General features: G+C 38.8%; 1 protein-coding gene across 2 annotated transcripts; it reads right to left on the bottom strand.

The window, feature by feature from the left end:
• Positions 1-4,441: 4,441 nt before the first annotated feature.
• Positions 4,442-20,941, bottom strand: YTHDF1 (YTH N6-methyladenosine RNA binding protein 1). Of its 2 annotated transcripts, none has more exons than XM_030009537.2 (5): positions 20,489-20,941; positions 20,035-20,059; positions 18,441-18,520; positions 12,164-13,767; positions 4,442-5,937 (listed from the first exon to the last, which is right to left on the bottom strand). In XM_030009537.2, the coding sequence occupies exons 1-4, from the start codon at positions 20,513-20,515 to the stop codon at positions 12,193-12,195; spliced, it is 1,707 nt and encodes a 568-aa protein (XP_029865397.1). In that variant the 5' UTR covers positions 20,516-20,941; the 3' UTR covers positions 4,442-5,937; positions 12,164-12,192. The 2 variants fall into 2 exon arrangements, with proteins under 2 accessions (XP_029865397.1, XP_029865398.1); XM_030009538.2 differs by having other exon boundaries at positions 12,241-13,767; positions 20,489-20,940.
• Between the last annotated feature and the right edge of the window lie 692 nt (positions 20,942-21,633).

Here is a 21,633-nt window from a genome sequence, read left to right as displayed (position 1 = left end):
GCCCTAAACATCAAAATACCTTGCCCTTCCACAGAAGTGTTTTCGAGGGCTCCTGATAATCAGCTTATTTAAAAGCAGCCAAAAGCCTCTGCTGACAGTTTTTGAGGTTACAAAAGCACTGGTTTGTTAAAGACCTCTGAAGAGTTCTTCCCCCTAAAAAATCAGACTATCTGCACTCACATAATTGTATTCTGTCAACATTTTACAAATTTATATGAAACAGATTTATATTAGAAAAGGATTTCCACACTCACCAACAGGGTAAAAAAGCCAAACAATCTCCATAAACACCCAGACCTTCCAAAATTCAGTCCTTCCTGAATGTGCCGATTATCCAGAAGCTTCACCCCAAATTGGGCAAAGAGAAAGCCACTCGGCCAGTAAGTCTAACTTCAAACTTGGTAAATCTGGGCCCACTACATGGCACGTGCACCATTTTTAATTAGAAAGTGAATCTCCAGCCAGGTGTAGACATTGGTCTGCTTTGCTTCTTCGTTAGCCTAATGACACCCACCCTCCTGCACCGTTTTATCAGAAGCAGGCTAAATACTGTTTCAGCAAAGTGCGTTCAGCTGCAAGAATCAGTGTTTTCAGCTAACTATGTTGCTACAGCGGAGCCAACAGCAGCAAGAACACTTCCTACATCAGTGGTTTCTAACTTCTTAAGAGGGTTTGCAGGCCACTAACTTTCAGGGAGATGGAGAGTTCTCTTAGAGAGTTAGATATTATCAATAATCAACTTGCCTACGTTACAATTTGTAGATCCACAAGAGCAAAGGACAGAAATCAAAACCGTGCTGCCATTTACAATAACGCTGTGAACAGGAACATAGCTGTGTAGCAGTACTTTAATACACAGAAGATAATAAATGATGAAAAAGGCTTCCTAATAATATACACATACGTGGATATATCATTTACTATTAAAATTTACTTTCTTCCTATTCTCACCCCACAGAATGGTGGGGTAGGAATCAAGAAGGTTGCTTGTGATATTACCGCCCGATGCATTGCATTAATAATCTAAAACTACCTGGAGAACGCAAATTTGGCAAAACAAGTATTTACACCTCTTTCGCACTGTCTTCATCACTGAAACCACAGCAAAACACCAGATCCTACTGATTTAGCAGCAGTTGGACAACATTAGAAATGCATTTGGTGAAGACTTTACCAACTGTCTGTTGTCATGGTAACATCCCAGGTAAAAATAATTTCTTGAATAACTTATGAACAGACAGATGGCATAAAACCTCCTACACTCTCCAAATTAAAGGAGATTCAGTAAAAGACAGTGTAGATGCCAGTTCTGTAAAGTCCTGCATGTTGAAGAAAGCACGTCTCCAAGGTCTTCCTCACGCTGTCAGCAACTCACCTCAAGAATGTGAACAAAAGGGAGATCAGGGAATTTTCACAGGAAGCAAAAAGATGATACAGAAGTCAAGTCAGCACTCTTTTATGTAGAATTTCCCAAGGGATTACAAAGGTGCCCTGAAATTATGATCCTACATAACATAAGGAAATTAATCCAGTATCATATCAGGGAACAAAAGCTGTTCTTGTAATTCCTAAAGCCCTGCCCTGCTTATACTCTTGCTAGGAAATGAAAAATATTACAGAATGTCATCACATTGCATACGCACTGCATCACTGCGTATGCAATGTGCAAGTCAGTTTTAAAAGATTTTTTTCAACATAAGTTTTCTCAAGACAGGAAAGCTGCAAATTCAGTAACATTCATACACAAGACAATCCCATCCACCCAAACATTAGGTCAAAGTGCCAATATATGTGAACTGGAAGTAGTACTGTGAGAATGATGTCAGCTATGAACCAGTCCATTGGACTGAACCACATTATTCATGAAACCCAAAAGTCTCCCTCTGCCAAGTCACACCCCAATTAAGTCATTTCAACATTTTGACTCAACTCCCTTACTTCTAAAAATAGGCTTAACAAGGACTGTTCTTTCTCAAAGGAATTGTGGACAAGGCAGGCTACAACTGAGGTGGTTATCACAGAAAAAGCCACAGCTACACTTGTGCAATTCTTGGGCAGTATCACAAATTCCAATTAAAAACCTGCACTTTCCCAAAAATAGCGAACAGCTTTCTCCTAAAATGAGCAGATGCTGAGCACTGTTGTCAGAAAAAGCCAGAGCTTTTTCCAAGTGAAACAGATTGTTCAACATAAAGAATTCAAAGTAACTGGGACACCAGGAAAAGGAGCACTAGATCAAAACACGTTTTTCCCCCATTAGATATTATTTGTGCTTCATTTTTGCATTTATCTGCTATTTTAACTAAGCTTCCCTTGCTCCTCTCAACTACTTTTCTCAACAGGTGTACAAGAAAAGGGCAGTAACATTACAAGAGTTATTTTTCTTTTGATAGTTTTGCATTATCTTTGCCCACAAGTTTTTTAATGCCCACATTTCCTGGAATTTCCATCTTCCCTGGCCAAATAAAATCACTCATTATTAAAGAGGAAAAGCAAAGATGCAACCTGCCACAACTTGTCTGTTCTCTCTAGTGCACTGTGGTCAGGGTAATGCTAAGACATAAATACTACTCTTTTTTTCACTGAGATCTCACTAATATCTTTGAGTAAATTCATTAATATCTTTGAGTAAGTTCTCCAAACAATAATCAAGTATTTTGTGAAGAAACACTCATCTCTTTTAATATCAACAGTTCTTTAAAGGGTGAAAGCAAAAAATTAGATTTTAAATTTTACAACCCCTATTTCCATCTCCCAAGAATGAGTAAGGTAAAAACCAAAGTCTGTCCTTAATTTACGAGCATGTTGTGTTATGGCAGAGCAGTAATCTTGAACATGAGTTTGTTTATTTTTGTCTGCCTGTTTCTGTCCTTACATCTATCTCTGTGTAGATTTAACTCGATCATTTTCTCTACAAGCTTGTCACGTAAAACCATCCTTCACAGCAACAAATGTAATATCCATAAAGATTAAGTATTCAGTACTATTACTTTTGGTGTGACTACCTACTTTTTCCCCTAATGATGTAACATTCACAGCTTCAGAGCAGTACAATGTGCTGCCACCAACCAGTAATCAAATCAGAGAAATAATTTCACTTAACTCTGCAATCAGTATTTGGTGCTACCAGCTACATTTGGCTTAAAAGCAGAAGGCAGCAGGGATACTGTCAAACACACACAAATTCTAAAAACATCAAACAAAAGCAACTCATTTAAGGATTGAACTTAAGCACAAATTCCAAAAGCACACAGGCCACTTTTTACAACTATTACTTGGATTAAATAAAGAATAAGTAAGACCTATGACGTGAAGTTATTCTACAACAGACACTGGAAGAAAGCTTCTTCCCTCTCTCAGTGTAATGAGAACACTGCGAAACAGAGAAGTGAGGCATCTCTTTAAATTAAAATGACAGTTCATTGAGAATTAGAATGACCAGCAGCATTTCAGTTATCTCAACACAGTCATAATGAAAGTGATTTTTACCCACTGTTTTCTCCCTGCTTAACTCAGATAGTGCTCTACAACCCAGCCACAGCACTGCAATATCTGTAAGAAATCTCTGCATGCTGAAGCTGTTACGAATTTTTTCTGCTACCTACAAAGCCAGATAGCAGGTTGAGACACATCATAACTTTTCTTAACAATACAGCCAAACCGGTTTCAGCTAAAGGCTCTCCATTTGTTGGGGATTTTTTGTTGGTTGGGATTTTTTTGTTTGTTTGGGTTTTTTTAGAAAATATTTACTCGAAGTCTATAGGTAATATCACAGCAAAGATACTTTTTTTTTATTTCTTTCTTCAGATCTCAAAAAGTTGTGTAACTAACTTTTCTCTTCAGGGTCCAGATAGAGCTAAATTCTTTTTGGCTCTGGAATCACCAGTTTTAAGTGTCCTGATATTAATAACTGAAACTAACAGCAGGTGCTTTTATTAGATGGTAACATGTTTATAAAATGCAGTATTGCTTCAAAAAGTCAGTTAAAATAAAGATACCAAGTCAAATTACTGAAGTTAAGAGTCAGGAAATACAGCTAACTACTGTAAAAGAAACTGTTCAGTGCTTTACTTCTATTTGGAAAATTCTTTTCTCATCCCCGTGACCCATGCCTGCGATAACCACCTCCTGAAGGCTACAGGACAACTTCCAATTCTTTCTTCAGCTTCTCTACCATACAAGGAGAAAGGAAACTACGAGTGACAGCCACTGTACATGCATGTGTTTCCTTTGAGGAACAGTAATGTTCAAAGCAGCTTAAATGTCCTCTGCAGAGTCCTGTGAAACCCTTCTGCAATCATCAAGTGCGCCGATAGCAGATATCCAAGTTATACAGTCAAAACACTTCTCAAATTAGACTTAATTCTCGAGTTGGCACAAAGGGTGATTATAACATAGGAAGACAACTGAAAGTAGGGAAAAAATGAAAATGACATCAAACTTGCTAAATATGTATTGTTTATTAAGGCTTGTATTCTCCTAGAGGAAAAAGTTAATCTGATGCTGTCCATTACCCCTTACAGGCAGTAACAGTCCAGAGACAGAGTTATACGTTCTAAATACAAGTCTAAATGATACAGATTAAACTTTATTTAAATTGGAGGTCCTTTTGGAGTAAATAGTATTCAGAAGATACTTGCTTTCTAATATAGTAAAAGATCCTCTACAATAAACACGTGCAGATTCAGTGTGCTAGAGCAGCGGACATGAGCACCATTTCCATGCTTAATTGGAACTCCAGTTGGTGACAGGCTCTCAGACGGTCCCCTCACTCCACAAAAACATGACAGCAAATTCAGTTTCTTAAAACAGGTTTTTTTACTCATCCAACAGAAAAAAATTAGACATACACACTGTCAATTTAAACATCTGAGGCATAATCCATCATATTATCCGTACTATTAGTTCCTACGTTAAAGCTCAGCATTATTGGTATAAAAACTTTAAATGGCATTAGGATTTGGGGGGTGGGAGGGAGTAATGAAGGGAAGGATTAAAAATGATCTGCAATTAACTAATAACACCTGAAAGCTGAAACAGGTTTAAACACATTGTCCAAAACCCCTGCAATGTTGATAGCATCACATTATTATTTAATTAAGCTACAAAAACCGTAAAGCAGAATTATGGCTGAGAGAAAGCATCTCGCTCACTCTCGGCAGGATATGGTATAACAAATGCACACTGAAGCACTGGTTAACAGAATGTGAAAGGGAAATATTTTCCAGAGAAACAATTTCACTGACAATTTGATTTTCTACTAGACAGAAAAAACCAACATGGCGCATTAGCAATTTTAAAAGTGTAATTGTACAGATAAATAAAGAGGCATAGCAGCTGCACAAAGTGATCAGAAATTTAGTTTTTTCATTTCAAAATTCTGAAGTGCAGTATCTTAAAAGTATCTTAAAAGTTTTTTAAGTGACAAAAATCAATGCATGGTTTCTTACTTCCGCCATGAAGAAAAAGGGTTTGGGAGGAGGATAAAGGAAGATTTGTGATGTATTCTCCATAATCTCTATATCTGGCTAGGAACATAATTTGTGCCAAAATAAAGTCTTTGGGAAGCACTGACACTTTAGTATGCTCATGTATAGGTCCACATTAGGTTAATATAACTGTTTACCAACTTAAAAAAATAAAAACAGACACACCTTTATTAATGATTTCTACAGAATTTTACATAGAAAAAAGATACAAATTAATGCAGATCCACTTGGGCAAAAATAAACTACAATTTACTTAAAGATGCGACAACTTAATTTCCCCTGCACGAGAAGATAATATTGGAGCTGAAAGCTTTAGTTTGTCCTGATGCCAGGATACAGCACCAGTATACTTAAATTTTGTTTCTCATAGTCGAATTTAATATCAGTTCTAGTATATATATCAAACTGTATATGTTTATTCTTATTGTTTGTTTCGATTCTGACGTTCCTGCAAAGAGAAAAAAGTTAAAAGTTAAGAAAGATTTTAGTCAAATGAACAAGCAAAAACTTTTTAGCAGTATAACAGCACCAATGTGATCCCAGATAATTATACACATTGTTAAAACATTGCTGCTACATTTTAGAAATATATTGTATATACCTGGCAAGCCCAAGAACTTGATAACTTAAGTGCAGCTTCAAGTGGAACAGCTGAATGAATACCTGCACAGTCACTTCAAACTGACAGCAGATGAAGGTCACAGTAAGAAAGGTATGAAATATCAACATTCCTAAGCAGAAACAGGACCTGCAATATTCTACTTTCTGGATTATTTTAGCTACTGCAGTAGTAGCACAACCAATACACAAGCAGAAAGGAAATGGTAGATTAGTGAACTTCATAGAACCGATATTATTTTGAAGCACTCAAATGACTTTGGAGTTTAGTCACATTCAATAAAAGTAGGGATTTGAGCTCTAGAAATTCTGTTCCTAATTATTCCTATCTGTTCAACTATACTGGTAGGCACTGTGAAACACCTGACAAGTCAGGGGGAAAAAAAAAAAAAAAAACAACAAAAAAACCATCATCAGGTGGAAGAAAAGTTATGTGCTTTTGCATGGTCTGATAAAAAACAGCACAGCTAGACTGAACAACCCAAGAATTTCTAAAAGCATTCTAGTACGGAAGCCAGTAGGCTCTTTGAAGTCTCTCTCAAAAGTTTCTGCTAACCACAAATACTGAAAACAGATAAAGGTAGTCTAAGGGATACCTGCAGGCATCCCTCAATTGCTCTAAGTCTTCATCTAACTAACCTGTGCTCTCCCAGCAGCAAACAGTCATGCTTCTGCTTTGATTTAGAGCAGAGCCTCTGCACAGGGCTTACACAGACAAGTTAAGCAATGCAGTAACAAAAAAGGGGGGGGGGGGCTTTTTCAATAATTGTATCAGGAATCCCCTAAGTTGCAGGACATGCAGAAGACAGCAAGACAAGTTGCATAAAATATGCTGCTGTATCTTTAGGCCAGTGCATTTTTCTAGCTAAGACACCACACAGACTGAGTAGAACGGGTTCAGCCTTACTGTTTTCCATTTCATCCTAATGGCATTTAAAACAGACTGTATAGTGCAAAACTGGCATGTAAAGACTCTACTTTGTGTACTGTACTTGAATGCATCAATATGGCACCAAATCCTACTTCAAGCAAGAAAATTGTGAAATAGCCTAAGCATAAACAACAGCCAACTCCTAAACTAACACCTTCAGATTTTACTTGTTTTGTGGAATCTTTGTATAAAATTAAATCTCAGAATTGTTTCTGTTGCAATGTAAAGCTTATTTGCAAATATACCAAACATTATAAGTGTAACAGACTGTATTTGCTACTTCAGCTGGTCACAGCATAAAATCAGATGAGTTTTTTTTAAAATGGAATATATTGATCTCTACCTCCAGGCAGAATATTAGTATTTCAATTTTCATAATAAAATTAAGTCAACAAAGTCTAGTATAAATTCGTAATCTATGATTTAAGACAGAAGTAAAAGATAGCAAAATTGTTTTACCAAATCAACAAAACAGACCGTGTGAAGTGGTATAATTTGTTTTAAAAAAATCTATATTCCTCCTATCTTTTAACAGCTGGCTTATGATGAACAGTCAATGAAAGCCATTTCTTAATGGTAGAGTATCAGAATGTACTAGGTGTTGTATGTTCTTGATGAAAAGAACTCACAGCTGCCTGACATTTCAAACAAAAGGTGATTAGAAAGAATCTAAAACTGAATCTGTATCAACCCCATTTTCAGGCTTCCAAAAGTAATTGTTCCATCCTACTTCCATTCCTAAGGTGGCAAATCCCCTTTACTCTGCTTCACTGCCCTACCATGCTCATCAGCCCATTCTTTCCCATTGCCACTTTACATAACTTATTTTTAGTTTTCTATGTAATCATCCACTGACCCTCATAATCCCACTTTCTTTAAAAAAAAAAATAAAAAAAAAATCAAAGCTTTCAATTCTCATGACCTAGTCCCACATAAATAGAAGACAGGCTAGCACCTGAGACTTCTACCTGGTACCTAGAAAGTATGCTCATGGCATTCAGAGACTCAGCTCAGGCTTTATAATTCAGTAAAAGGTGTTATTTATTGAGCAAGTTATTAAGCAGTTCCTCCCACCTTGCTGATTGCTTTCTCTCTCGGGCTACTCTTGAGTCTTCCTTTTAAAAAGTGTCTGAAACCATATAAACTGACAGGGAGGAAACTGATGCAACAATTCTTCATGCTCTTGAGCATGGCTGCTTTTTAGAAGCTCTAACTCTCAAATTCTCTTCCTTACTGCTATTTAGGACTACCACAAGCAAGAAAAAGCAGTTTTGTAAACAACTAACAAAGCTTTGTTCATTTTCATTCTGAAGGTCCTCCGGAGCCTTCATAGTTTCTCTTCTCCAGGGGAATTCTTGTATCTCACAGGGGACCTCCTGTTGCATACTTCTCCTTCATGACATTAATATGTATAGTCTTCAGACACAGGAAAAACAGGTTTTCACAAAACCTGCAGAAGCTTCCATTTTAGAGACACTCATCCTTGTCAAACTTCTGTTCCCTTCACCTCAGTCTGAAGCAGCTGTCAACCTTCCTACTGAACTTTATTTGTTAAGGTCAGTGGGATGAAAGCATTCATCTTCTGACACAAAAATATATATGTTATCTTTGTATCAGGAAACACGATTAGTATTAATCTTAAGATAGAAATGTTTTTTAACTAGTTTTGGAGGAAGGACAATATTCTATCCTTAAAAGTTCTGCATCAATGAATGTGTTCATAGAAAGCATACTGAAAAGAAATACTCACACAATGCTAGAAGAAATTTCTAAGTGCCGACATGCACTAGCTAACACTCTGCAATATTTAATCACCCAAAAGGAGAAATGGTAAGCTTGGCGATTCAAAAGCTTTCTGAGATAAGACTACTCAGCTCTTCCAGCACAACACCAAGGTGTAGACCTTGGAATAGCTGAGTGCCTTGACACAGATCAGGGGTGACAGCACAGCAGTCCAGTAACTATGACTATCTAGTTAAATACAGATCTATGAAGACAAACTGCTGACAGTAGATCAACCCATCTGTCCTACCATGAGATGAAAAAAAAAAAAAAAAACCAAACCAAAAAAACCCCAAATCTGCAACAAGTTTATTTTCTTTACAAGCTTTTTAACTTCAGAAAGGCAATTTTGTTAAGACTATGCAAGCATGTTTCCAGGGAATTTTAACAATTAATGCCACATTATACTGTATTTTCTTTTTACAGAAGTTCTCTCACACATGTTGCAACTTTTTTACCTTTTAAGAGCATGAGCTTTGATCACAGAAGTTGCTGTCTTTGTGGACACTGTAGTGGCCCCAGAAACTGACTGAGAAATGCTAGGAGGGTCAGGAGAGATTTCACACCACTCACTCTCTTGCCATTTCATTCCAGACACCAATATCCTTCTATTATTAATTTCCCAGGTTCTGGGTCACCAGAATGGGCTTAAATAGTTTATTACTATGGCAAATCAAAAGCTGGACTTGCATCCCAGCATAAACAAATCTTCCCTTAATTCTAGATGATGACACAGTCCTTAAGCAATGCTGGTAACACTGGTGAATCTTTGGCACTTCAGTGAATTTCATCGAGCATTACACCTGCCAAATCCTCATTTGATGACTGTTAACACAGAGGTTCCTAGATCAGTTAAACTGAAAGAGCACACACTAGACCTTCTTCTGCACACATCAGTCAAGGAAACACTGGCTAGCAACAAACTGCAACCATCTGAAGAAAAGAGCTGAAATGCTCGTGGTTTGCATTGTACAGATTACGTGAAGTTATTCTTCCCTACTAAATATTTGTGTATAACTGAAATTAAAGCATTCAAGCCCTCCATGTGGAGATTTTTAAGAATTCTGGCCCTTTGTAATCACAGCAGTGGTGAAATGGAAGCACAAAATTTCAACAAGTTATTTTACTGCTAAACAGAGTATATGAACCAAAACCACAGCAACCTGAAAACCAATTAAGATGGCACACATACAAACGCCTATCTGAAAATGTCAATTAGGTCATAAGATACCTTAACTGGCAATAAGATTCTTCAAAAATTATTGTCATAGGAAGGTTAACTTTGCGTAACAGGAATACTTCAACTTCAGTAGCACAAACTTCTCAACGGCAAGAAGTTTAGGTGTGTGCATACCCTGCAAAGAAACTCTTCTAATTATCAGTTGGACTTCTAAAATTCATTTAGTCAATGAAGGGGAAAATACTAACTTACCAGACAATAGTTTTATAGAATGTAACCTGACAAGCAGTATCTTATTTTTCATTCTCTCATTGTTGATCTGCTTTACCTCTCTAGCACTATTATCTTCCTCAGTGTACTTCAATTGTCTGTATATTGTCCTATTTTCTAAGCTATTCGGAGGAATCTAAGAAGTGTTAAATTAGACTTCAGAGTTTATTTTCTGAATGCGTCGTACAAGCTAGAACCTCAGTTTTAAGTGAGGCAGAAAAAAAGACATTATTTTGAAAAAACAATCCTGTTATAAAGCAGTGACCTGGGTAAGAATATTGATTGTACTGACACTTGAACTGAAACCGGTAAACAGTTGTATATATTAAAAACAACCCAAAGTGGGATCAGCCCAACAGTAGAACATCAGTCCCCTGAGCTACTACAAAGCAAAGGAAGTTTGGCGTTCAGTAGGCAGCCATCTGGATCCTCCTCAGGCCAGTAAGTTAGCTGTTGAAGAAGACTGGATCTCCTGCCACTTTCCCAGTACTTTCACTCCTTAAACATGCACATCATCCTCCCCTCCAGACTTGGCAGCAAATCACAGGGAGACCAAAACGATCACCTACCCATACACTGTAAACAGTTGACAAAGAAACCCAGGCCTTTTGACTTACTCAAGATTCTCTTCTACATAAGGGAACACCTCTCTTTGAGATACAGGTTGCATGAAATATTGGATTCCTAATTGTCTACTGAAGGAATGAAGCGTTGAAGTAAAGGCTTTTAGGTTTTCACTTGTGGAACCCCACAGAGAGTACACAAGAAAAACTTCCAATCTTAAGCTCTCCTTCCCCGCTGTGATGAGGTACGCTATGCACATCGTATCTGATGGCTAGGAAAAGTTGAGCTGAAAAGTTCTTAAGACACTGATCTCCTCTCATAATTTAAGGGTACATTCTATAAAGACAGTTTAAAGCAATCTTATCTGCACTTTTAAATGGCAATAAAACCTTTAAAACAGCAACTTCAATTTGAGCTTCAGGAACATGCATTAAGTCTTTGCTTCAAAAAGATTTTGAAGCAAGTGTGAGCCACACTAAGCTAGCCTGTCAAAGTAAATGCTTTATCTGAAATGCTATACAAAAAAAGTCTATGAAACACTATCAACATCAAGCAACTTTAAGTGTTACTTAGCTAGTAACTACACATCCCAACACCTAGTATTTTGCCAGTCCATTACTTCTAGACTGCATAGAGAAAGGCATTCTTTAAACTGAAGTCATTGGATGGATAGGGACAGATGTCTCTTGCAGCAGACTTAGAGCCATGAAAGCATATGGAAGTTTTTACTACACCTTCCAGTTACTGCCCATATTTCTCTTACTACATCTTCACTCAAAACTTTTTTCCAAGAATTAGTAGACAGATTAGACCTGGGAACTGAAAACCTTTATTTACCCAAATAATAATACATACGACTTCAGCAGCAGAAACGCCATCTTTCTAGCACTGTTCCAGCAATTTTATGCAATTTTCTTTTCCAGAAAGATCAACTGAACAAACAAGATCAGGCTTCTTGCTCTTAAATGTACAAATTTCAAATGCCAATACAGGTATCAATTTTGATAGCCCAGTTCCAGTCAAACAGTGTTAAACCACCTCTTATTTAAGGCAAAAAACTTAAGTGACAATCACTGGCAGAATCCAATTCTGAAACAGAAACTATTTTCTAGTTTATTAACCATTTTAAGATGGAAAAAAAAAAAATCAAACTCAAAAAAAATGGACATAATGTCCTTTTCCTGCATTACTGCTTAGCTTTCTGCTTTGAAACTCATTAGCTATGAAATTGTCACAGACAAATAAGCATCAGTTTGTTTTTTGTGTTGTTAAACACGCATAAAACCATGAGGTTGAGTGGTATTAAAAACATTTCAAATTCCTACTTACATTTTTTCCACCATAGCAGCCTTCACATTTCATTTTCCCCATATCTGTGTATAAAATAAATTTTTTAATAAGTTTACCTTCCGCACCACCTCCTCCTCTTCTTGGCGCTTTTCATAATGAGAAAAGTCATCAAAGATGGAGGTCGTGTGCTTGTAAGTAGCAATAATTTTAAGCACTTGTTTTGCTTTTTCTAAGGGCACCTCCTGTGTATCACGGGAGTTTGTAACGGGTTTGTTGTCATTGTTCTCCAGCCTGATGTGTCGGAGCTGGTTGTTGGGTACATCCTTCACAAAGATCCACTTGACATCAAATTTCCCCTTCCACTTGTCCTGAGACCAGACACCTGCACTGGTGCCATAGTCCACAGGTGATTTCATCTCTGCTACTCCACAGAAGTGTCCACTGCCATTGACACTGAACAGCAAGTAGACCGGACCCTTGCTATTCATGGACCGAAAAGCACTGTCCAGGCGTTTGTTGCCATGTTCCGTACTACACCAAATAGAATACTTAATGGAACGATGAATATCATCCTCAGAATAGCTTTTTATTATGAACACACGTCCATTTTTAAGGTTCCATTCAAAATCTTTAGGGTTATAGCTGTGAGCAGCTTTCAGTTTTTCAAGAACAGGATGGGACTCGCCACTAGGAACAGGGTTAGGCTGGGTACTGCCAGCTGAGTTGCTGTCATTACCAGTTCCTCCACTTTGGCCAAAAGCTGCATTTCTGTTGCGAGGAGCTACCCAGCGATTTTGGGGTGGCTGCTGAGGGGTCTGATACTGCGGCTGAGTCAATGGAGGAGGTTGAGCTGGAACAGGCTGAACAATTTGTTGCTGTGGTTGTGGAACAGACTGAGGAGAAGGTATCTGTTGAGGGGCAGGAACTTTTGCCACAGGACCCTTATTGTCCCAAGTACCTATGTCCATATTATGCTTTATAGGTGGAGGAGGCAATGCTCCTCCGATTACAGGTCCAGTTTTTGTTTTCATTTTAGGCTGTGGTTTCGCAGGCTTGCTAGCTATAGCAGCCCAAGAGGTTGGTTTAGATACTGGCAAGTTTACATTAGATCCGCCATTACCAGAGAGAGCACCTGTCATCCCAGCACTGTTGACAACAGAACCTACTGTTTTCACCGCAGAAGTTGTAACATCTCCACCAATCTTAAGTCCAACCATTCCCTGTTCAATACTGTTCATTCCAGGAGCTTTATTTAATGTATCATTATGAAATCCTGTTTGTCCATCCACAATGGTACCGCCCAGTGAACTAGGTGGGTAGCTGTAACTGCTCCCATATGCTGAACTTTGAGTCTGCTGTCCTTGGGATCCACTTGTTCCCCAGGCTGAGAAGGCAGGATTTTCAGGGAAAAAGTTAAACCGGTGTTGATAGATATTATTTCCCAGACCCCCAGGCTGTCCAAAAACAGCATCGTGCATAAAATGATGATCTCCATTACTGAGCTGTCCATACGTGGTGAGATATGGGATAGGAGGATCTCCTCCTGTAGACCATGGTGCTTCACTGAGAGAATAGGGGAACCCAATAGACGGTGGATAATAACTGGACAGATAAGGATCAGTCATTGATGGATAGCTACTGTTCTGTTAAAGAGAAAAAAAAAAGGTAACTTCAGATATAAAACCCCCTTCATTTATAAACAGCCACAACACTGTTCATCACCAAATGGAAAACAACAATAGAGACAAAGTAATTTAATTTCTAATTACAGATCTTAGTTCATACTCCACGAAAGATTCAGGGCTAAAATGCAGTATCTGGGCATTTATAATACGCCCCAGGACTAGTGGCTCACAATGAGGTTAGTACTTGAGATTTTGAAACCATCTAAGCTTGGTTACATTACTAAGGCTATTTAGTGATTTCTTCTAGAATTATTTAACCTACCAATACCCCAAAATACTTCAAGGAACTTATATAACAACATATTTTGTGTCTCACAGAACTAGGGATATTCAGCATTCCTAGATCACTACACAGGAGAAGTTTTAGATTAAATTACTTTAACATGACAACACATGTAACAGAAAATATGATTACAGTCCTCTTTACGGAATTGTTTTGAGGGGCCAGCAGTCCCCGACAAGCAAAACATACTTGAAGTGGTAAAACATGCAAAGGCTACTTCTGACATAGACAGGATCACAGCGAGATCACACATTAAGAAGCATGCCAAGTTTGCTCTAAGTAGACTTAACTACAAACAGAAATTAAGGTGACTGGTATACTAGAGACAAATATATGCAACTATGGCATGTGATATATGCCATCCAAACTGTTTGAGAAAGACACTATTCAGCCTTTTGCAAAAGTCTCTTCCTCCCCAGTAGTAAAGTTACAAATGCGCAAGTCTGTTTCTCACTGTCCTTCCAAACAGGCCATCTTTTCCACTCTATGAAATAAGTGACTGACTGGGTATAAACCAGCAGATCCCCCCCTGAAATTCTAGCTTTTCCTCCCTTCCAACTGCTTCTTAGACCAAGCTGAGAAGCCTTTCCTTCCATGCTAAATCTTCTGCTGACACCTGATTTTGAGGCATTTTGTATGTTTCTCATAGTCCACAATGCAAAAGAACAAATACAAAATATTCTAAAATAGGTTTTATTCCTCTTTAAATAAACTTGAAGCACCTACACTGGAGACCTTCCAAACTGACACTAACTGTAATTACCAGCGAGTGGGAGGGAAGGTCAACATCTCCTGTTAATGAGTCAAACAGTAGCTAGCCTTTCCTTACTCATGGAGAAAAATTATTTAAGAAGAGGAACCCAAATTTCTTTCAAACTGAAAGATTTCAAACTTGAAAAAAAATATAGCTGCAAAACTGCAGTGGAACTTCAGTCATTTTTCCAAAAATCAGATTATTTCTCAGCTCATTCAGAAAATGAAGTAAAAAAACTCCTTGCTGAAAATAAGCATAATATCCAACTGATAGCAAGTCCTTTTTACTGCTCATTTTTCAGTTACTCCCTTCCATGACACCCCAAAGCCAGAGTAATTCAATATCCTTACTTTCCATATACAGAATGATACCATAAAATGCCTCCAAGACTTACATACAGTACTGCAACCACTTCTGAGATTTAAACAGGCCAGATCCAGTGTTGTTGATTCAAAAGAAATAACCTCTGCCAGTGTTCATGCTGCCTTTACTTACATGCAAATTCTATCATTAAGAAGAGGTAATCCACCTTCCTATGGGAAGATCCTCTAAAACTCATTCAATTTTCAGGGGCTCCCAAGCTAAAATAATCAATATTTAGCATATGAAAATGTCATTTTTCCAAAAGACTTTGAGATTGCTATGTATTATTATCTTAAAGTGTTAATATTAAGAAAAAATGTAGAAATAAACACAGATGAAAGGGAGGAGACATAAGTACCTCCAAAGAACTATTTATGTTCATATATTCTACAGATTTAGAATTTAAGACCAAAAAGAATAAGCCTAGACAAAGCAGGTGTTTTGTCTTAAAATATTTCTTCTAAAGGATTCTAGACAATTCCTGAGACTGTCACCTCCTATCATACAGGCTGTAAAGTTTCCAGAAGGATTCTAGCAAGATTAAAGGAAAGTTTCAGCAGACATCCTTATAAAACATTCAATCTATTTTGACTGGCTTTATGCCAGAGTGTGTAAAAGAAATCCTGACAGAAGTCTTTCACTGCAACAGCAGAACATTTATCTCAACAAACTTATCCTTGACCTTTCTGTGTCCCTCCGTTTTTCCTTCCTTTTTTTTTTTTAATTAAAAAAAAAAAAAACAAAAACAAAAAAACAAACAACCCAACCCAACCCAACCATTCTGTTAATTACGAAGGGAATCCTCCTTTCTCCCAAAGCATGCTGCTTGCTAGCAATTCCCTGTTACTTATGAATAATCTTTTGGTTCTGGATGACATTACATGGGGGATGCCTTTCTTGCTTTGAGCATAACTTTGTATATGAATACTCTACTACACTCGGCTTCCTTTGCACTTAAAAGTACTTTTAGTGTGCTTTATAACAAAAAGCTATCACATCTCAAATTTGATCTGTATTAACTACCGCTAAAATTTGATCTGTATTAACTACTGCTACGTGGATACTAAAACCTTTATGGAAAGAAAAGAAGGCACCACTACTTAAGAGCAGTTTTCAACCAAAAGATGGAAGACAATTATATTTTATTTGATTACATAACATGCTCAATACTAATTTGAAAGACTAACTTGTATTTTTGAAGGATAAAATTAACATAATATTACCAACCTAACTTTGATGTCAAATATATTGTTGTGTCAGCTGGAGTTTTAACTAAGTATTTTTTTTAAATATCCAGTCAGTTTCAAATCTCTTTTTGCAAGTCATTTATATTTTACAGTAATTTTAAAGGTCTGAATAAATCTGACTGAGTAACTAGATAATAAGGCTTTGTTCAGAAACACGGTTGTCTTCAATACAAAATCTCACAGTCCTAATTAATGCTACTGTCACTTTCCACTTAAAATTTTAAGATGACCTACACAATTGTTTCTTGTAGCATGCCAATTTCTTACTGCAGTATAAATAAATTGGTCAATGAAGCTACACTTTCATGTAAGAAAACTTTATTAGAATTATGGAAATTCTAACAGTCATAGCAATTTTTCCCTAATAATTGGGCTTGTTGACAGCTAAGACAAATTTCCTAGAATTAAACTATAACAGATGGTTCTATTTTTTTCCATATGAAGTATAACGTTCAGTATATTTCACATGAGAAAAACATGTCTTGGTTTTTAAGTAACTAAAAATTACATACAAATGCGATGAAGTGGAATTTCAAAAAACTAAAGAAAGGCGAAAACCTCAACTTCTTTCAAAACTAATTTTGCATTATAAAAGAAAATTTTACTTCTTTTTCCCCACAAGCTTCCTGCTTTTATACCTGCTAAAGTACATTAATTCCAGAGAAGAGGAAATGTTTCCCATTAAATCATTTTAACTTTGTATAAGTCTGGAGAACACGTCTATGCTGCAGAGGACTAAGCAGCTTAGCTCAGGAGCCAGAACCCACACAGTGCAGAGCTCAAAAGACAGTTCATGTTGTCATATATACACTTGTCCTGACTTCCACAGTGGTGTGTCTAGACTGCTTCCAGGATGGAAACAAGCTTAAGTATATCTATATTGTCCTGAAGTTTGCACCCTTCCTGAAAGCTGCTAAGATCCAAACCTCTAACATAGTTCCATCTAACTGACTGCCCTAACAAAAATGTTTAGCACACCTTGAAGATAACTGATACACAACACATGAATTGATACTGATTGCTCTGGTGTTTACGTTCAAGATTAAAATCACAGTTTCCACAAATGAAACAGAACAGCACACTACGTGCTATTTTTCTGTAGCATGTAGAATAATTTTCTTTTGCAAGCAAGTTCAGTGATGTCACCAGTATTAACACTGGCATCTATCAGCTTCAGGCTGAATTGTAAGTTTCCCTTTTAAAACATAACACTTAGTCTTTCTGCCAAGAAATAATAATGTACCTCTGGTAGGTCTCTCTCTCTCTGAAATGGTACTTCATATTTGTGAAAGAAAACTTTTCACATCTCCAGTTTCTATGCATTTTGTTCACTTTAAAGATGTGAATGTTAAGTCAAAAATTACTTCAATTAGAACATATTTTCAATTATAATGGTATTCAAATCATGGATGTTCATTTAATGTACATTATAATGAACGGGATCATATTGCGAGTTTACATTACAGTACCTTACGCTTAAAATAACATGCCTTTAATTCTTAAGATATTTTAGAGGACATGAAAGAACAATATTTACTGAAGAGTGGGACAACTCTACAAGCTACCTAGAAAGCATCGAAACCAAATTTCAACTACGCTAATTTCTAGGATATTACAAATTAATTATACAAATCAGGAGAGCCCAAAAGCAGAACCTTCAGACTCCCACATACAACTCATCTATCAAAGAACCGTAAGATCAAATAGTCTGTCACAGTCCAACTGCACCAATAACCTGCAATTTGAGAAGCAATCAGCAGACACTAGTTGGAGCATTAACTTCATTTTCACTTGTAGCCATCTGGATATGCAGAGTAATATTAGCTTTGTGAGCACAAATGCTAGTTGTATTACCAAGTAACACAATATGCTAGTCATTTCTTTTTCCATTTCTATTTAAGGAATTTGCTCCCTCAACATAATCCTATGAATTGAGTGCCAACAGCATGCCTAAGAAAAAAACCTAAGTTAAAAATACACTAACCTGATTTGACTGCCCAGAAAGGTAAGGTTCAAAATCGTTGTCATGAACTGTATCCTTCTGATGTAATGAACCATTTTGTACTAGAAGAAAAAGGTTACGACATATTATAATACTGCTTAGTGGCATTTCGGTGAAGAGTTCCACTCTATGTTATTTTATGAAAAGCCATATTTCTTATTCACAGCATGAAGACTCATAAAATGACCTAGGGATGATATTTCCCCTCTCCAGACAATTTCTCTTTATATTATTTCTTACAAAACTAAATTTCAGTAAATTAAAAAGATATACATATACAATCAAGAGTGAATAGACAACTCATGTGAACTACCTCTGAACAGAAAAATAATAATTATTGACAAGAATTTTGTGAAAAAATATCGGGAAACATCTATTGTTCTGGTCCAGAAACCAATTCACAGTTCTCCCAGCATGTGTTATTCACTGCTTGTTTAAGTTAAGTTGGCTAAAATAAGATGAGGTGAGGTTACGTTTACTTATGAAATAATGACTGCTAAGTGCCTTGGTATCCTGACATTTTCAGGAAAACTTAAGTCTCAATTTTTCTCGTGTGTCAAATAGAGATATCTGCCATAATCAAAGGTGTACTTAAGCATAAATTAATGTGTGAAAAGCATTCAAAACCCATCAATGAAAGATACATAAATCCCAAACTGTTATTAGGTCACTTCAAATAGTTGCCTTTGTTTGCTTTAAATCTAAGAAAACAAGGTCAAACACATTATGTGACAGTTGCTTTATTTATCTATTTCATAAACCAGCTAAACTAAACTAAAAGTAATACTACAACAAATAGGGTGTTTAGCAAACAAGTCTGGGAATTTACCAGAATATTTCTGCAAAGTTTGTCAGGGAGAGTAGAGGTAAAAGAGTATTTACAAACACAGGAAACAGTGTCAAACTTCCTGCAACTAGAAGTAACTGGATTTTTGAGGCAGGTTAAGATAGATTAAAAAGTATTTATGAGCTGAATATTGTTAGTTTCTAAGCCTCAACAGTTACACACTTATTAGCAATCACAGTAACAAAGTATCTTCTTAGATGACTTGTTATTAAATTTAATTTCAAATAAAGCACGGGAGTTACCATAAAAAGCTTATTAGCTCACCAGAATTTAACTATTTTTTTTATTTAAAATTGCTTAATTAAGTTTGTAGACTTATATATGACGGCTAATACATCTATCAGTCAACAGCAGACCAGTAACACAATTGTATTCATGTAGCAGGAAGAGACTATGCAAAAGTATGTAAAAATATGGATTGAGTAGGCATACCGTTGTGCTTTTATGTAGAAATCTGCTTTATTTTAAGGAAACGAAGAACATTATTATGTTTAGTACTAACACATAATCCTTCCCACTCAATGCTTCCCTCAGTAGCATTAAGTGGGATGCAAGCAAGCTTGCACGAATAAGAGTTTATGTTATTTTTGAAACAAAGCACAACTCCGCTTGTTCTAGATGTTATCCATACGGACTAAGAGAAACACCTTTCTGCTCACCTACAGGTACTTGCATAATTCATCTGTTACAGTAACAATTTAAACGATCAGATCTCAGCACGATGCTCACCTTTATTATCCTGTCCTTTCGGTCTCTGGGAAGCCATGGCACATCATTGGGGAAAAAAAAACAAAAAAAAGAGGGGAAATAAAAGAAGTTAATTTTAGAAGAACGCTTATATACTGTCACTGCAAAACACGCAGCTTTTGAGGACGGGTAAGAGGCTCGCAAAAACGGCTGACAACGTATCGGGGTCTGTTTAAACTGGGTCTGAGGAGCGTGTTTCGGGTATCGTTCAGCACCGGCCTCCCTCAGAAATGGCCACGGCTCTCGAAAGGCAGTGGGAACGCGCTGTGCCCACGGGGGAACTTCACGAGCAAGATTAAGGTCCGAAGAAGCCCGGGAGGGAGCAGAAAAGCCTCTCCCGGGCCAGACGCGAGCACCGGCCTGCAGGGGGGGGAAACCCCCCGCCCCCGGGGCGGGGAGGGAGGAGGCAGGCCCCGCGCCTCGCTCCGCCGCTTACCTGAGGGTCAACGCTTGTGGCAGACATAATTCATGTACAGGGCCGCCGTGGTTCAGCAGAGAAGGGCCGGGGGGGAGAAGGCAGGGCCGCTCGGCGCGGCGCGGAGCTCCGGGGCCTGGCGGAGAACGGGCGGCGGCGCCTCTCCCCTCAGGCGGCGGCCGGGGAGGGGAAGGGGCCGGGGCCGAGGGGGGAAAGAGGGAGCCGCTGGCGCGGGCGCCGCCGCTCGGCGTCTACCTCAGCGGGGCCCAGGGGACGGTAGGCCGGCGCCGGTCCCGCGCCTCGCCTCACCCTACCGGCCCCGTCCCTTCACATACCCCCCCCCCCCCGCCCCCGCCCCGCCCCGCTTCCCCGGGCCGCGCCGCCCGGGCCTGCCCCGCCGCCGTCGGGCCGCAGCGAGGGATGGAGCCGGAGCTTCCAACTCCAATGGCGGCGGGCGCCGGGCTGCGGTGACGTCAACGCCGAGAGCGCGCGGCGCACGCCGGGAAAGCGCGGCCGGGCGCGGGCAGGGGGGGGGGGGGAAGGCGCGCAGAGCGCGGCGGCTGTGGCGCATGCGCAGAGGGGGCGGCGGGCTGAGGGGGCGGCGGGAAGCGGCTTCTCCGTCCCTCGCCCGGTTTCTGTGAGGCGGTAGGCGAGCTCGCCGTGGGCTCGGCCGTGCGGGTTCACTGGTGGCCCCAGGCGCTGAGGGCGGGCCGGTTTAGCCCTCGCAGCAGCACGCTGAAGCGGCGTGGATCCGGCCCTGCGGCCCGCGGTAGCTGCGGCTGGGATCCGCTGTCAGAGGGTCGCGACCAGCCCGACTGCTCGCAGTGGGTTCTTTTTTTTTTTTTTTTAATCAGGTTAATTCATTTTATTTTCCTTCCAGCTGCTGTTTTGCAGAACCTGGGTGAAATCCTGCCCCCCCTTAGCGTGTTTTACGCTGATTTCAGCAGGGCCGAGAGGTAAACCGGTGGTTTTCAGGGAGACTTGTCATTTACCGATGCGCCCTTCTGAGGGAAGGTGAGGAAATGAAGCGCTATTGAGTAAGCCGCCCGAGTTGTAATCGTTCAGTGCTGCTTTATGCCAAAGTTGACTCTCTGTAATTTTTAGGTCTTTCCTTTAGAAGGAAGGCTTCTCCTTCTCTGGCTTAAGGAGAAGTCAGATTAAACGAA

This window comes from Aquila chrysaetos, chromosome 3, assembly GCF_900496995.4.
Source record: "Aquila chrysaetos chrysaetos chromosome 3, bAquChr1.4, whole genome shotgun sequence".
NCBI classification, from domain to species: Eukaryota; Metazoa; Chordata; class Aves; order Accipitriformes; family Accipitridae; genus Aquila; species Aquila chrysaetos.
This window is presented reverse-complemented; position numbering and strand designations above follow the sequence as displayed.

Bases quoted from the DNA above. Each gene is read 5' to 3' on its own strand.
- YTHDF1 (XM_030009537.2), bottom strand. From the start codon at position 20,515: ATGTCTGCCACAAGCGTTGACCCTCAG. The intron at 20,060-20,488 runs GTAAGCGGCGGA...ATGGCTTCCCAG, and splicing joins CCACAAGCGTTGACCCTCAG to AGACCGAAAGGACAGGATAA. The intron at 18,521-20,034 runs GTGAGCATCGTG...TTTTTCTTCTAG, and splicing joins GAAAGGACAGGATAATAAAG to TACAAAATGGTTCATTACAT.